The following is a 14,619-nucleotide window of genomic DNA, read 5'->3' as shown; positions in this document are numbered from 1 at the left end:
GTTTCTGGTGCTGTGTGGAGTCTTTTCTGGTTCTGCTTTTGTATTTGGTAGTTCTCTTATGTTATGGGTAAGATGTTGGTTCTTGCAGCTGTGGACTAAATTCAATCCAAACCATTAGAAGCATGTATTCAGCGAGATTCCTCATAGCATCCTAGTGTCTTGCCATTCTGAGCTTGTTTCATGGGAAGACAGGATTTATTACATTTCTGCTCCTGCTTAGTGAACAGCGACGCCCAGAGGATTAACTGATAATTTCCAGTAGTTACTATTCAGATTTTCATGTTGCTAATTTAAGATTTCGTCGTGTGTTTATGCCCATATAACCATTGAGAAACGTAATAGTACACTACTCAGATGGATTGCTAATCCAATATGTTAAATAAAATACTCGATGCAAGTTATTCTTATTCTGTAACCGATTTATATTTCTTCCTAGGTACATTGAAAGTTCGTGAACCTGCAGACAGGTTCTTTGTCAATCTCCTTGTGAATTACTGTTTCATAGCTTAGGTTTACAGTTTCTCGTTTTGTTTCACTGTTTTGTTTGAAAATACTGGTATATTATTTTACGTTTCCATTTATTTAATTATAGAATTTTTATACCTTATGTACTTTACTACAGAGTATTAAAAATCGTGAAACTTCCCAAAATATCTTTAAAAACGTTGTCTTTGTCCCCATTCTGACTTTTCTATTTTGCACAGTTCGCTCCTGTTCTCTCCTGTCTTTTTCTGAGACCCTTCCACCCTTCAATCTCTTCTATTTCATCCTGCTCACTCCCAATCACTTCCTTTTGCTTTTTTTCAACCCTTGTATTTCTTTTCCCATTTCTTAGACTTGCAACTAGACATATTTCCCCATTTTCAAACTCTACTGTGTCCATAAGTCTCTATTTCTATCTACTTCTTCTTTTATAACCATCTCCCCAGTCTTAGTTTTCTCTTTCTTCCACTTTTTCTTTCTTCTCCCCTCTTCTGTTTCCTCCCCTTCTGTCTCATTTCTTATTCTTAGTTCAGAGCTTGCAAACTCTGGGTGAGGACTCTAAATGGAGTCACAATTTGAGTGGACTGTCCATAGGGGCATTATTATTTTGCACCTTCAGGTGTTCACAGTTATAAAAAAAGATTGACAGTGCCTTAGTTTAATTTTCTTCATCAATCTCATGGCCTATTTGTTTCTTTCCTCCTCCTTTAAGTTTATTTCTTCTTTCCTCTAAGTCTTCTTACTCTCATCTACCCATTTCTAGGCCAACTGTTCCTCTTTATCCACTAAGGGCTGGATTCTCTAATATTGCCAGTAAAATCTGATGAGTCATTGTAGTGGTCACAAATTGAATGATTCAAAAAGATGAGCCATGCAAATGAGGTTCACAGAGGGTCACCAAATTTACCTGAAATCATTCACTGGTGATAGCGATCAGCATATGTGCAGAATAGTCCATTGAAAGAGGCATGGGTGGATAGGAGGGACAGAGAACTACCAGCAAACATTATGTCATTGTGTCAATCATAGGCATGCCAGCAGTATTGGATGGAGGGGAAGGGATGAGAGGTGCAATATAAGGATGGGAAAAAATTTTCATAAGCACACATCTCAAGCACTGCACTAAAGTGTATATTTAAGGTGTGTCTTACACACACACTTGTTGAAAGCTGCCTTTATGCATGAGCTTGAGATGCGTGCTTCTGAGATTTTCTTCCCATCACCATATTACTATAATTTATGCATCTAGCCAGAAACATGCACTCGAGAAACTTTACTGGCACCTCTGAACCAGCTGGTAATTTTTGGCCATTAAAAGTTGGCACTTTGTTTAGAGAATCACCCGGCAATGATAGAGAATTGGCTGGAGTGCTCATTTAAATATGAATGAGCCCATTTTAATACCAATTTAATAGTCATGACCCCATTCAGAGTCTGCTAGGAAGCTCGGAAAAGACCACGGTGATCCATTCTGATAATCAACCGGTAAAATACTGGCATGCTAAACCGGCTGGAACTGGTCTAGTGACCACTGTTAAAGGCGCTATAAGTTTTGAGTCTGTCACAGTGTATTCTCTCAGTTTCACAAGCTTCACTCTTTCTCCCTTGTTGCTTCTTGTAGGGGGGGGAGGGTTTAGAGACAATGGGTATATGAAGTCCCAGCCTCACACAACAATTTCTTTAACTGAGATTCAAGATAAATAAGAACACTATTCATTGTGATCAGCCTGTTTATAAATTTCCTAGCTGGCCTGTCTTTGACCCATAGTTATTGTCAGTGGCTAAGAACATACAGTATATATTTTTAAGTTGTACTGTTTTTAGTACACAACAAAGTGAAAGTCGCTTGGTAAAAACTGATCTTAAAATCAGTATTAAATACTTGACAATTTGAAGATTTTCTTGAATGTTTTTAATGAAATGGAGACAAATTATGACTTTTGTTCTTGTTTATCACTTTATAAATGTTTGTTTTCGTTGACTTGAGATAAATACATTTCTTTTTCAATTCATCTATATTAATAATAGTAATAATAATAATAACTTTATTTTGTATACTGCAATACCACAAGCAGTTCAGAGTGGTTTACAGAGGAAGAGACTGTACAAATACAGCGATATTACAGGAAGTATTGTCAAGTACATTGAGATAAATATCAATTACATCAGTGGGCCGAGCGAGGTTGGGTATAAGATCCCTCAATAAAATCTTTCTGTGAACTATTCAAAACTCATATTACTGATACTACAAAATGATTTATTTTTTCATTGTAACAATAATTAATTAATTATTATTGATTTCAAACAAGATATTATTGAAATAAAGACATACACTAAAAAAAATGTTATCAATCAATAGAGGCTCCTTTTATTAAGGTGCACTAGCGTTTTTAGCACACGCAGGAAATTACCATGAGCTACATGGAAAAACTAATGCCAGCTCAATGCTGGCATTAAGGTCTAGTGCGCGGGGCAATGTAGCGCACCCTATTCCACGCATTAAAGCCCTAACGCGGCTTAGTAAAAGGAGCCCTAGTGTTTTGTCAACATAAGCTAAAAATCCCATTCACACTTTAGAAGATTTACGAAATCAAGGGAAGGCAAAGAATACATTAAAAAAAACCAGCATAATATACTGTATTAACTGACAAATTCAGTAGACATTAACCCTGAAAAGCTGAAGTATAACAATAGAAGAAGAAGTTAATACAATTTATTCACTCCATTAATGAAACTAATCCATATCAGAGTCCTTAGTCAAAGAAGAAGATCCTTCTTCCATCCTCACAGTTATCGTCTTCTCTACAAATCACAGATATCTTCTTCTCTACAAATATTCTTCTCTACAAATCTTCTTCTCTACAAATATTTTAGCTGCATCCTATTTGAAGAAAAAAATATTTGCTGCCATCAATAATCCTATGCATTTTGACAGCAACTAACATTGATATTTCAAAACCCAAGGTATGACATTCTTGGCCAAGAAACTTAAATTCTGTGTGGTGTGCTTGAGTAATTTGAGCCAAGAGCTGAACAATATGGATTCCAAATTCTCCACATCTCAGATATTTTTTCATATTGTCTATGAGCATAGAAAGATCTTTATCAAATCTGGTATAATATGATGCTAATAATGTAATGCTAACTGAGCAAATAGTAGGCCCTGACTTTGACAGTTGATCAGTGCTGGATTAACAAATAATCTAACAGAGTGGAGGTGTAGCCTTGTGATTAATGGGCAAATCACCTAATCCTCAGGTACAAAATATAAAATGTAAACTGCTTTGATTGTAACAACCAAAAGGCTACATATCAAGTCTCATACCCCTAGAGACTCCAAATCATTTTTATAAATCACTGAGCTTTGGAATAACCTTCCTGCCCTGCTGCAGAATCTGGGCTCCTTCCAATTATTCTGAAAGCATCTGAAAACTTGGCTATTCTCAAAAATGTAAATCTCGTTACCCTCCTTATAATCACTAATTCTTATTATGTTTTTTCCTTCCTTATATTAAAGTTTCTGTAAACCGTGCCGAGCTCTATCTTTATGGAGACAATGTGGTATATAAACTTAAGGTATAGTTTAGTTTAGTTTAGCTGATAAAGGATGGAGAAAACATATTTTCAAATTACACTTTGGCTTCTCAATTTCTCTTATTTTCTTTTTACACATCACTAATTGTTCATTATTGATAAGGAAGAGGGCAAGGTTGAGAAAACATTAATAATTACACACCCTATAAACTATTTCTATAAAGTAAGTCTGCCATCTGTCTTCAGTGTGGTAGTGGTTTTAAACTGGTGTTACTGGTAAACTTCTGACTGTGTTTTATATAATCTCAATGCTGAAACAAATGGGGAAAATGTGAAGCTGGAGACAGCATTTCTGTGAAACAGTTCTGCCAAATTCATAATCGTATGGGGCCCATTCTAGGCTTGATCTCAATGTACAATATTATACTTGGCTAGTAATAGTCGATAGTAAAAACCCACATGATCACCATCTTTTAGTTTCATTCTAGCTTATTCAATTATTTGGTACCTACGTGTCTGCACTCCTGGTTTTCTTAATTTTCTTGCAATTAGTTCTTCTTTCTTATTTGATCTGCACATATAGGGATAAGTTTATAACTGTCCACATTGGTGCAACGTTTGTTGGTATTTTTTTACACACAAATTTTCACTAGTTTTAAAAATGAAAGGACACATGTACTTTACCTTTGAAAATTATCTAATCTAATCTAATCTGAATTTCTGGATCACATTTTTCCAATTTAATTTCAAGGTGATTTACAATCAAGAGGCCTTTACATATAAGGGAAGAGTATGTTATTGTCAGATTAATTACTTCAAAAGGTAGCAACCGAGTACAGGGTAAGTGGGGTTGATTTATAATGATATTAGTGTTTGTGAGATTGCTCAAGTTCATTAGTTTTTATATACCACCTATCAATGGAGATTGTCTAAACAGTTTACATTCATATACTCAAGCATTTTTCCATATATGTCCCACAATCTATTTAATGTACCTGGTACAATGAAGGATTAGATGACTTGCCCGGGGTCACAAGGAGCACAATGGGGCTTTAACCCACAACCTCATAGTGCTGAGGCTGGAGCTCTAACCACTAAGCCACACACAACAGATAACTGGTTGATTCTCAGACTAAGTTTGACTAAGCTATTATTCTGATTAATGGGAACTGTCAAATAGAAAAGTTTTCAATTTTTTTTTAGAAACGGAGATAGTTCATTTCTCTTCTGATGGATGATGGAAGGTCATTCCAAGTTCTGGTGATTGTGTAAATGAATAAGGAGTTTAATATTCTTTTGTATTTCACACCTTTAGAGGATAGGATGATTATCTGGTGTATTTCATAGATTCTGGAGGATGAGAAAAAGGACTTGGAGAATAGGTGGGTTATTGAATCTAAGGTGTTGGTTTGGTGTACATGAAACATTGTTCAGGATAATTTGAAAGCTGTTCTTGCATTTATTATTAGCCAATGGAGTTTGTGGTAACAGTTTGATAAAGTGTCATATTTCTTTAGACTGAAGATCAATCTAATTGCTGTGTTCTGCATCAACTGAAGTTTACGCATTAGTGTTGAGTTCAAGCTTGTGTAAATTGAGTTACAATAGTCAAGCTGTGATTGGACCAGGATAACAAAGTGGTGGTTGTAAAAGTAGGGTCTAATTAGTCTTATTTTTTTCATGTTGAACAAATTACTTAGGAAAACTTCCAGTACATATTTACATCTGCTAATTCATGCAGGTAGTTTTCCAAAGAAAAAATGTGTAACTACAGATTAGAACATTTAAAAGTATGTGTATATGTGAAAACTCTCCCCAGTTCTTTTCCAAATGAATGCCTCCTTTTATGCTTACCCACCCATGGGCAGCCAACTTCCAAAAAAGCCATTTATTCAACATGCAATTGATCCCTAGGGTACCATCTTTCCTAGCAATATCAAAGGGCTAGAGCTGTGAAGGGAAGGCCACACTTCTTATCTTCTGTGGGTCCTGAGTGGTGGGGAAAAACTTGCTTGAAAACCCTGCTCTTACGCATTCATTATGTCAGATCAATATATTCCTTTTTCTTCATTTTCTGTCTCTCCTCTCATTGATACATATGATATAAGATATTATCTTCAAATACACAAAATAAAATACAGCATTGGACAGACACTTGAAACTGTTTCTTCTTTTCTTCTTTAGTCTTAAGACTTCTCTTCTCTTATCCAGAATCTTTAGGTTCCTTCTTCAGGAAAATTTATCTTCTTTAATTCACTCCCCTGGAGTCAGAAAACTCCTCTTCTGATCTGCAAGACACCATACCACAATCTTCTTTTCACATACATTCAGAATGTACACTTTCTTGCCTATAAGACCCATAAAAAAGACATGAATTTTTTACTCTTAACACTTCCAGGTCAACTTCCTCAGTGGACTCCAACTCACTGATAATATGCCTTCAGCAATCACTCCAATTGTCCTTTGAGAAAAGGAGACAAATGACTACAAACCCTAATCTTTTCTTCTATTTAGGGATTAGATCAATACTCAGGAGCACCATGATTATCAGTAGCTTGTTAGAAAGTAAGCAAATACAATTTTCCTTCCGAAACATCTTCCTTTATAGTCTAAGTGACATCACAAACTCCTTCCATGACACCAATCCCTTCAAGGGAACCAGCTACAAAATTATTCCTTCATATTAACATTAAACACAGTCAATGGTAAATGCTACCTCTGCAAAATACAATAATGGCACATAAAGCTCCCAAGATAAAACTCAGGCCAATACATAGTTCAAAATTTATTTCATTATTTCACCTTTATCCCACAAAACTGGTCAAATCAAATGTTCATTAAATAGGACACACCACCACCCACACAATAGCAAACTATTATAAAACACGAACAAGCCTAATTTTGCTGTATTACTTTCTAAGGGCCTCTCATCCTGTTCCTCCTTGTGGTAGAACTTTCTACTGCAGCCAGGAGTGCTAAATGCTCTAATGTTCATAGGAAACCTATGAGTGTCAGAGCATTTAGCACCCCGGGTTTACTGCAGCTTAGTATAAGAGGGTTTAAGTCTATATAAACCTTGACAGCCAGCCAGCATTTAAGAAAATATTGACCAACACAGGCTGAATATCAGGCAGAAAATTGTTTGAAGAACAAAAAAGGGACATAATCCAAAGAAATCAGGCCTCTGGCCTAACATCTACGTAACCTCCTTCCTCTGGAAAGCTCCTCACTACTTAAGGTCTACACTCCATTCTAGGACTGAGTCTACTTATTTCATCAGGCATTACTTTTCATCAGGCAGTGTTTTCTCCCTGGACAAAGACTTTTCTTCAGGGTCTAGGCACTAAAATAATACATAGATATAACTGCAGCTGGTAAAAAATACACACACACCAGAAGGCTGATATGGTGTTCCAGTACAACTTTACTTAAAGAAGATTTAGAATGCAGCAGCTATTTTAGACAATTATATCAATTCCTTAAGCAGAAACTTAAAGGCAAGACTGATGTTTGTGATTCCTTGGAACTCAAGTAGACTCCTAAGCCTAATTTCAATTTCTGGTTATTGAGTTCTCTTTAGGATCTGTGATGAAAGTGATTCTGTACTCCCATATGAATTTCTTCCTCATTCCTGGGATCCAGTACATAGTCCAACAAACTTCTCACTTTGTTCTCTTCTTCTTCTTTACCTTCATATTTGGATGATAACTCCTTCATTGTGCAATCTGTATGAGTGTGTTCCTTTCTTTACTCTTGTAGGTACCACTGAGACAACCGGAATTGTTTTCAAATGTGTCTCTACTTCCAGAAATGGAGGAATTGGAAGTACAAAATCTCAAATTTGCACCTGTGTGGCCTGATTTATCAGACACCCAGACTCTTGAGTGTAAATTGGATTTGCAATAAGAGTTTATTAGTTAGAAGTGACTTCCAGTTAACCAAACTGTTCTACATTTCTTCAGCAAACCTTAGACACTGTTAAAATTCAGATTATCTAGGGCTTGCACCTTAATTATAAAACTTTATGGTCTAAATAGCCTTGTTCTTTATAACATTGTCTCTCTGAGGGCAGTTTGTGCAGCTGGTCACATCATTCTAAGGCCATAATCTTTCAAGCTGCTTGGAGGCTCAAATAGGGCAGTTCAGAATGTCTGTAGCTCACAGAGGTCCAATGCAAAATGCTAAGAGATCTTCAGATTTCTTTCAGTGCTTGCATGATGGGAGGGATCCACACAAGAAGCTCATTGGTAGCAACAACAAAGGTACAAGTAAAGTAAAAGGTCAGAGCTCATAGTATCAGTCCAGAACTCAAAGTAAAAGTCACAGTAGAAGTCTCAGAGCTCAATATAAAGGTCTAAGACAGTCTTACATTTCATTTATTTCCCTATATTAGTACTACAGTATATAGATACCAAAATAAAAATAAAATGTTGATGATAGGTGCAAGATGGCAGCTCAGTGAGGCACACACTCTAAATCTTTGTCTCAATTTCTCTTTATTCTAGGATATTTGACCTCGGAAAGCATTTCCTTATGCCAAAACTGAAGGGTAAGCTTTTATGCACCACCTACTGGTGGTGTAGAACCCTCTGGCATTACAGACAAGAGATCACTGATTGGTTATATGCAGGCAATGTCTTGGGGCAAACTGGCAGGTCTGATTGTGAGGAAGAGCCCAGACCATGGAAACAAAGTTCTAATTAATCCTTTAGGCCCTTCATGTCCCCCAGCACAGCTAATGAATATGACTGAGAAGCCACACAGGACTATGGAAAGCATGTTGCCAATTATGGCAAAGAGCAGGCATTGACTGCTTTCTCTTCTGCCTGGAAATACAGCTCAGGCAGCAATGGAAGCTGAATCACTGCCCATGGGGATTGGTGAAAAAGTCCCAAAGAGAGGTTTGAAAACTCCTGTAACTCCACCCCCACCCCCTAGTCAAACCAGCAGAGGTTACTCGATGCAATTTGGTCAGTCTTGGATTCCATATACAAGGTATGTTCTGACATAATACCATCAATGCAGTTGAATACTTCCAGGCTCCAGAGAGTAGAAGAGAGTTTGATTTCTTGTTCTTCAGTGGTTGAGAAATTTAGGAAACACATTTAAAAGGTTAAACAAACCCAAACTGTATTGTTTCAAGACAAATGATTTTCATCATAAAATGGATGACAGAAGGTGTTTTTGAGATGTAAAGATTTCAAATTTTTGAACAAAATATCCTACTACTCCAACATTGTATTTATTACCAAAATTTATATATGTAAAAAAAAGAGGTCTGTTCACAAAGTTCCAGGACTGATTACAAAAAATTTATTACACCATATTCCAAAATATTCCATTGGGTCCCCTTCAAAGTACTACTCTTCCCTATGTATACACTTTTCACAACATTGTTTTCACTTCTAGAAACAATCCTTAAATGCATCTTCAGGAATCACCAAAAGTTGCTGTGTCAAATTTTGCTTTATGTCTTCAATGGCGTTGAATTGCTTTCCTTTCAGCATAGTTTTAAGTTTAGGAAGCAAGAAGTCAGCAGGGGAATAAGTCAGGAGAATAAGATGGCTGGGAAAGAACTGTCATTGTGTTTTTTGCACAAAATTCACAAATTTTTCCGGTGGCATGAGCAGGCATGTTGTCATGATGCAGGAACCACAACTGCTCTCTCCAAAGTCTGGGCTGCTTCCTCCTGATTCTCTCACAGAGTCATTTCAACACTTTCAGGTAGTAATTTTGATTGAAAGTTTGTCCTTGTTGCAGAAATTCATAGCGGACAACACTGCAACTGACAAAAAAAATGTTTACATCACTTTGACATTTGACCGAACTGGACGAGAATTTTTTGGACTTGGCAATGTTTTGGTTCTCCATTGAGACAATTGAGCTTTGGTTTCCATGTCATAACTGTAGACCCATGTCTCATCACCAGTTATCACTTTATCAAGAAATGTTTTGTCTTCATTTGCATGCTCACGAAGATTCTGACAAATCATGACGTGGTTGTTCTTTTAGTTGTCAGTCATCAACCATGGAACAAACTTTGCCGCAACACAAGACATTCCCAACCTCTCTGTTAGAATGTTGTGACATGAACCAATGGAGATGTTGCATTCCTCTGCCAGTTCTCTAACAGTTAATCACCGATTAGCACACAAAAGAACCCTCAGTTGATCAACATGATCATCATCAGTTGACATTGACGGTTTCCCAGTTTGCAAATTGTTTTCCACTGATTCATGACCACTTTTGAAGCACGAATACCATTCAAAACACCTTCCATGATTCCTGACTTGTTCCCTAGAAGCCACTTTCAACATTTCATAAGTTTCTATAGTGGTCTTACTCAATTTAAAACAGAACTTCACACTGTGTGAGCGTGCCGGTGCTGGGTTTTGCAACAGGCCACCGGCCAATGCTCACCCAACGCCGAACTCGCCGTGCCTTCAAAGGATGTTGAAGGTCCTGCTGGTTCTCATCAAAATAGAAAAGATAAACGTCAGGAACAATAAAGGTTTAACTGAACTTGTGTCCAACTTTATTTCTGGAGTAGCAATTGCTACACTTTTAGTTTTTAAATTTCAAACAAATACAAAGAAAATACGGGCTTGCAAAACATAGCCCACACACCTTTCTGGCAGGTAAGTTTAAAATGGTCCTATAGTAGCCTTTCCCTCACAGTCTCACAGTCCAAAAAGGGCACAAAGTAATATGGCTACCGGAACGCCCAGTGTTTCTGCTGGTAATTCCCAATGTCTTTCAAACTCTGATGAATGTGTTGCCTAGGCCTGGCTTAACAGGCCTTCCCCAGCCAACCTAACAAACAGTTGGTGGGGGAGGGGAGTAGCTGAATCCACTTTAGCACAAAGCTTGCCAAAAGATTGGCCCCACGATCCCTCCCTGAGGATATTATGTGGATTCTCCCCACTACTTCCTTGTCCATACATTCATTCACCAAAATAGGCAAAAAAAAAAAAAAACAAAAGGAGAAAATGTACAAAAATTCAACACTTTCCTCTCTGTCACCAGCTTAAGGTACAGCTGCAGCAATTAGCTCAGCACTGCTCATGCTGTCAGCACTTAACTGGTGCTTCCAAACAAACTCAGAGCAACCAAGATTCCAAAAGCAAACAATCAAAAAGGTAATTCAACTTAGCTCTGGTCCATCTGTGTTTCATCTGGTTCTTGTGTAGTATCCATAGGTTCCACGGCTTCCTGGCAAGCTGGCTGGTTCACCCCAGGGACAGTGGGTACCTCTGCCATATCAACGTCCTTATTCAGTGGAAAGTCAGGAGCCCAGTCCCTGGAGACTGCTTCCTGGGCTGACCCAGGGAAGACTGATTTGTTCCTCCTAAGCACAGCCTCTAATGCTCTGAGTTGTCCACGCCCTGACCTGAAAGGGGGAGGGCTAACCTGCTGCTTCTGCTGGCCTCTCAGTTTAGACTTAATTGGCCCCAGCAGAGGCTCATTAGTTGCTCTCTGAGACTGATTCTTAGGCTGTCCTTTTGGATAAGTCCCCTCCCTCTGCACCAGGCTATTCTCCCACTCCTCTTCTACTCCCTGGGATTCTGTAGACTGATGTTTCCAAGGAAACTCCAACCCTGTTTGTCTATCAGAGTTCAACCTGCTGCAATGATCAGCCCTTTTCAAGATAAGGGAAGGATTTGGAGGAGATTTAACTGTCACAAGCCTAGCCTTAAGGCTAGGGCTGTGACATACCCTCACCTTTAAGGGTTGAACATCCCTAGCTTTTGGAGTAGATTTACCACTCTCTTGCATTCTGGAAAGGCTATCCACATTAGTGCTCATTTTGCCTGGGCGATGCAATACCCTAAACCGGAAAGTCTGCAGAGCCAAATACCACCTTGTCAACCTGGCATTGTTATTTCTCATTGTATTGAGCCATTTAAGTGCCGCATAGTCCGTGACAAGGGTAAATTCACGCTCCTGCAGATAATGTTCGAGGGTCTGCATCGCCCACTTGGCTGCCAAACATTCGAGTTCCACTGTGGCATAATTTCTTTCATTAGGGTGAAGTTTACGGCTAAGGAACAACACAGGATGTTCTATCCCCTGAGTTTCCTGGCTTAGTATTGCTCCTAGCCCCGTCCCTGATGCGTCCGTCTGAAGTACAAAAGGTTTTGTAAAATCGATGGACATGAGTACAGGATCTGTACACAAAGCCTCCTTCAGTTCTTCCACCAACTGCCTACCCGTATCCTCCCACTGAAGAGTATCCAGTCTATCTTTCTTCAGCATGTCAGTAAGGACAGTAGCCTTTGTGGAAAATGCAGGTATAAATCGTCGGTAGTACCCCAGGAGTCCTAGGAATCCTCTCAACTGTTTCTTCGTGCTAGGCATGGGATAATCCTGGACGTACCTTGTCTACCAATGGTTTAACCTGTCCCCATCCGACTATATACCCCAGGTATTTTACTTCTCTCTGGCCTAAATAGCATTTCTTAGGATTAATTGTGAACCCTGCCTCCCTCAGGGACTGCAAAACCGCCCTCACATGCTTCAGGTGCTGGTTCCACTCCGAGGAGTATATCACAATGTCATCAAGGTAGGCCTCTGCGTACTGGTGGTGCCCACGTAGGACCTCCGTGACACCCCATTTGCAATTAGCCGCAGCACCATGAAGCCCGAAAGGCATATGCCTAAACTGGTACAGCCCGTGAGGTGTGCTAAACGCTGTCTTGGGCCTGGCACCTGGGGAAAGGGGAATTTGCCAATAGCCCTTTGTCAAATCTAGCGTAGAGAGATATCTGGCTTGTCCTAACCGATCTAACAGCTCATCGACCCTAGGCATAGGAAAGGCGTCAAATTGAGACACCTCATTGAGCTGACGAAAATCTATACAGAACCTGGGGGTACCGTCAGCCTTAGGTACAATGACGATGGGACTGCACCATGGACTCTTGAGAGGGCTCGATCACCCCCAGGGCCAGCATTTCCTTAACCAGGTCCTGCACTAGCTCCTTCTTCCCTTCAGACAAGCGATAAGGTTTCACCCTTACTATCTTTCCAGGGGTGGTGACAATATCGTGAGTCACCACTTCAGTGCGTCCGGGTATCGGGGAAAATACATCCTTAAACCCCTGTACCAATGTCCCAACCTGCACTGCCTGGTCGTCAGATAGTTCAATCCCTATATTCACTTCTTCCTTTTGGGTCATATCCGCAATCTGTGGCCCTAGGTCATCGTCAGGTTTCTGCTCTGCTATCAAGGCCAAGATCTCCCTATCTTTCCAAGGCTTCAATAAGTTGATGTGATAAGTCTGTATCCTGTTTTTCTCATCCTTAACCTGGTAATCCACCGGATTAAGTTTTTCTACAATGGTAGCAGGTCCTTTCCATTCTGCTAAAAATTTATGAGGGTCCGAGGGTACCAATATTAGCACCCTATCCCCCACTTTTAAGTGACGAACCTGTGCCTTCCGGTCATAATAATACTTTTGTTTCCCCTGAGCCCACTCTAGATTTCGGCTCCCCACCTTGGCCACCTGTCTTAACCTCCTTTTCAACTGGCTCAGGTAGGATATCACATTATCATCCTCCCTTTCTTGTGATCCCCATTGTTCTTTGACAATATCCAATATACCCCTGGGGGACCTGCCAAATAACATTTCAAAGGGGCTCACCCCAAGGGAGTCCTGCACTTTTTCCCGAGCCGCAAATAACACCAGGGGTATGAAAAGGTCCCAATCCTTCTTCTCCTGAGCTCCCACTTTTTTTAGCATTTGTTTTAGGGACTGATTAAACCTTTCCACCATCCCGTTGGCCTGGGGGTGATAGGCGGATGTTTTAATGTGGCGGATACCAAATACCCGCCAAAACTTCTCCATCTCTTTTGAGAGGAAATTGCTCCCCTGGTCCGTCAATACCTCTCTCGGGAACCCCATCATACAAAAGAGGCCCATTAACTCTTTCATTATGGCTGCTGATGTGGTTTTCCTTAACGGGAAGGCCCAGGGGTACCTGGTGGCCACGTCCATAATAACCAATATATAACTATATCCCCGGGGGGGTTCTTTCCAGGGGACCTACTATATCCATTGCCCATCGGGTCAAGGGGTCCTCCACCCTCGGAAAGGGTATAAGCAGGGCCCGAGCGGGTTTACTTAAAGATATTCTTTGGCAAGTAGGGCAAGATTTACAGAAATTGGCCACATCCTTAGCCAATCCTGGCCAAAAGAACCGGCGTACTACCTGGATCTCCGTAGCTTCGGACCCTTTATGGCCGGCTAGCGGATGATCATGGGCTGTCTGCAGAATAACCTTACGGAATCCTTGTGGGACTACCAGCTGTTCTATTCTTATCTTAGGATGTTCTCCCGGAATTTGCCTGTATAACAAACCCTGCCTAACTTTGAACCTAATAGGGTCATGGCTAGGGCGGGAGGCCTGCTGCCAGGCTTCCTGTAAGGAGGCATCAGCTCTCTGTTCCGCTGTAAAAGTGGGAAATGTTCCCACTATCTTCTTAGGTAGCCAAGGAACCTCCTTACTCTTACTGATCTGCCTAAGGGTCTGACTCCTATGTTGTTTCTGTTTACGGTTCTGTGCCTTGGTCTGTCGTGGTTGACTCAGGGCCTGTTCTTGGAT

At 39.9% G+C, this 14,619-nt stretch overlaps 1 protein-coding gene across 3 annotated transcripts in view; it reads right to left on the bottom strand.

Annotated features, from left to right (window-relative positions):
• Nucleotides 1–2,380: 2,380 nt before the first annotated feature.
• Nucleotides 2,381–14,619, bottom strand: part of PCDHB1 (protocadherin beta 1) — a 66,683-nt gene continuing 54,444 nt past the window's right edge. For all 3 annotated transcript variants that reach the window (XM_033927455.1, XM_033927456.1, XM_033927457.1), the window contains exon 2: nucleotides 2,381–3,364. In XM_033927455.1, coding sequence (XP_033783346.1) covers nucleotides 3,311–3,364 — 54 coding nt within the window. In that variant the 3' untranslated portion in view covers nucleotides 2,381–3,310. The remainder of the gene's footprint in view (nucleotides 3,365–14,619) is intronic.

Source organism: Geotrypetes seraphini, chromosome 18 (assembly GCF_902459505.1).
Source record: "Geotrypetes seraphini chromosome 18, aGeoSer1.1, whole genome shotgun sequence".
Taxonomy (NCBI): Eukaryota; Metazoa; Chordata; class Amphibia; order Gymnophiona; family Dermophiidae; genus Geotrypetes; species Geotrypetes seraphini.
This window is presented reverse-complemented; position numbering and strand designations above follow the sequence as displayed.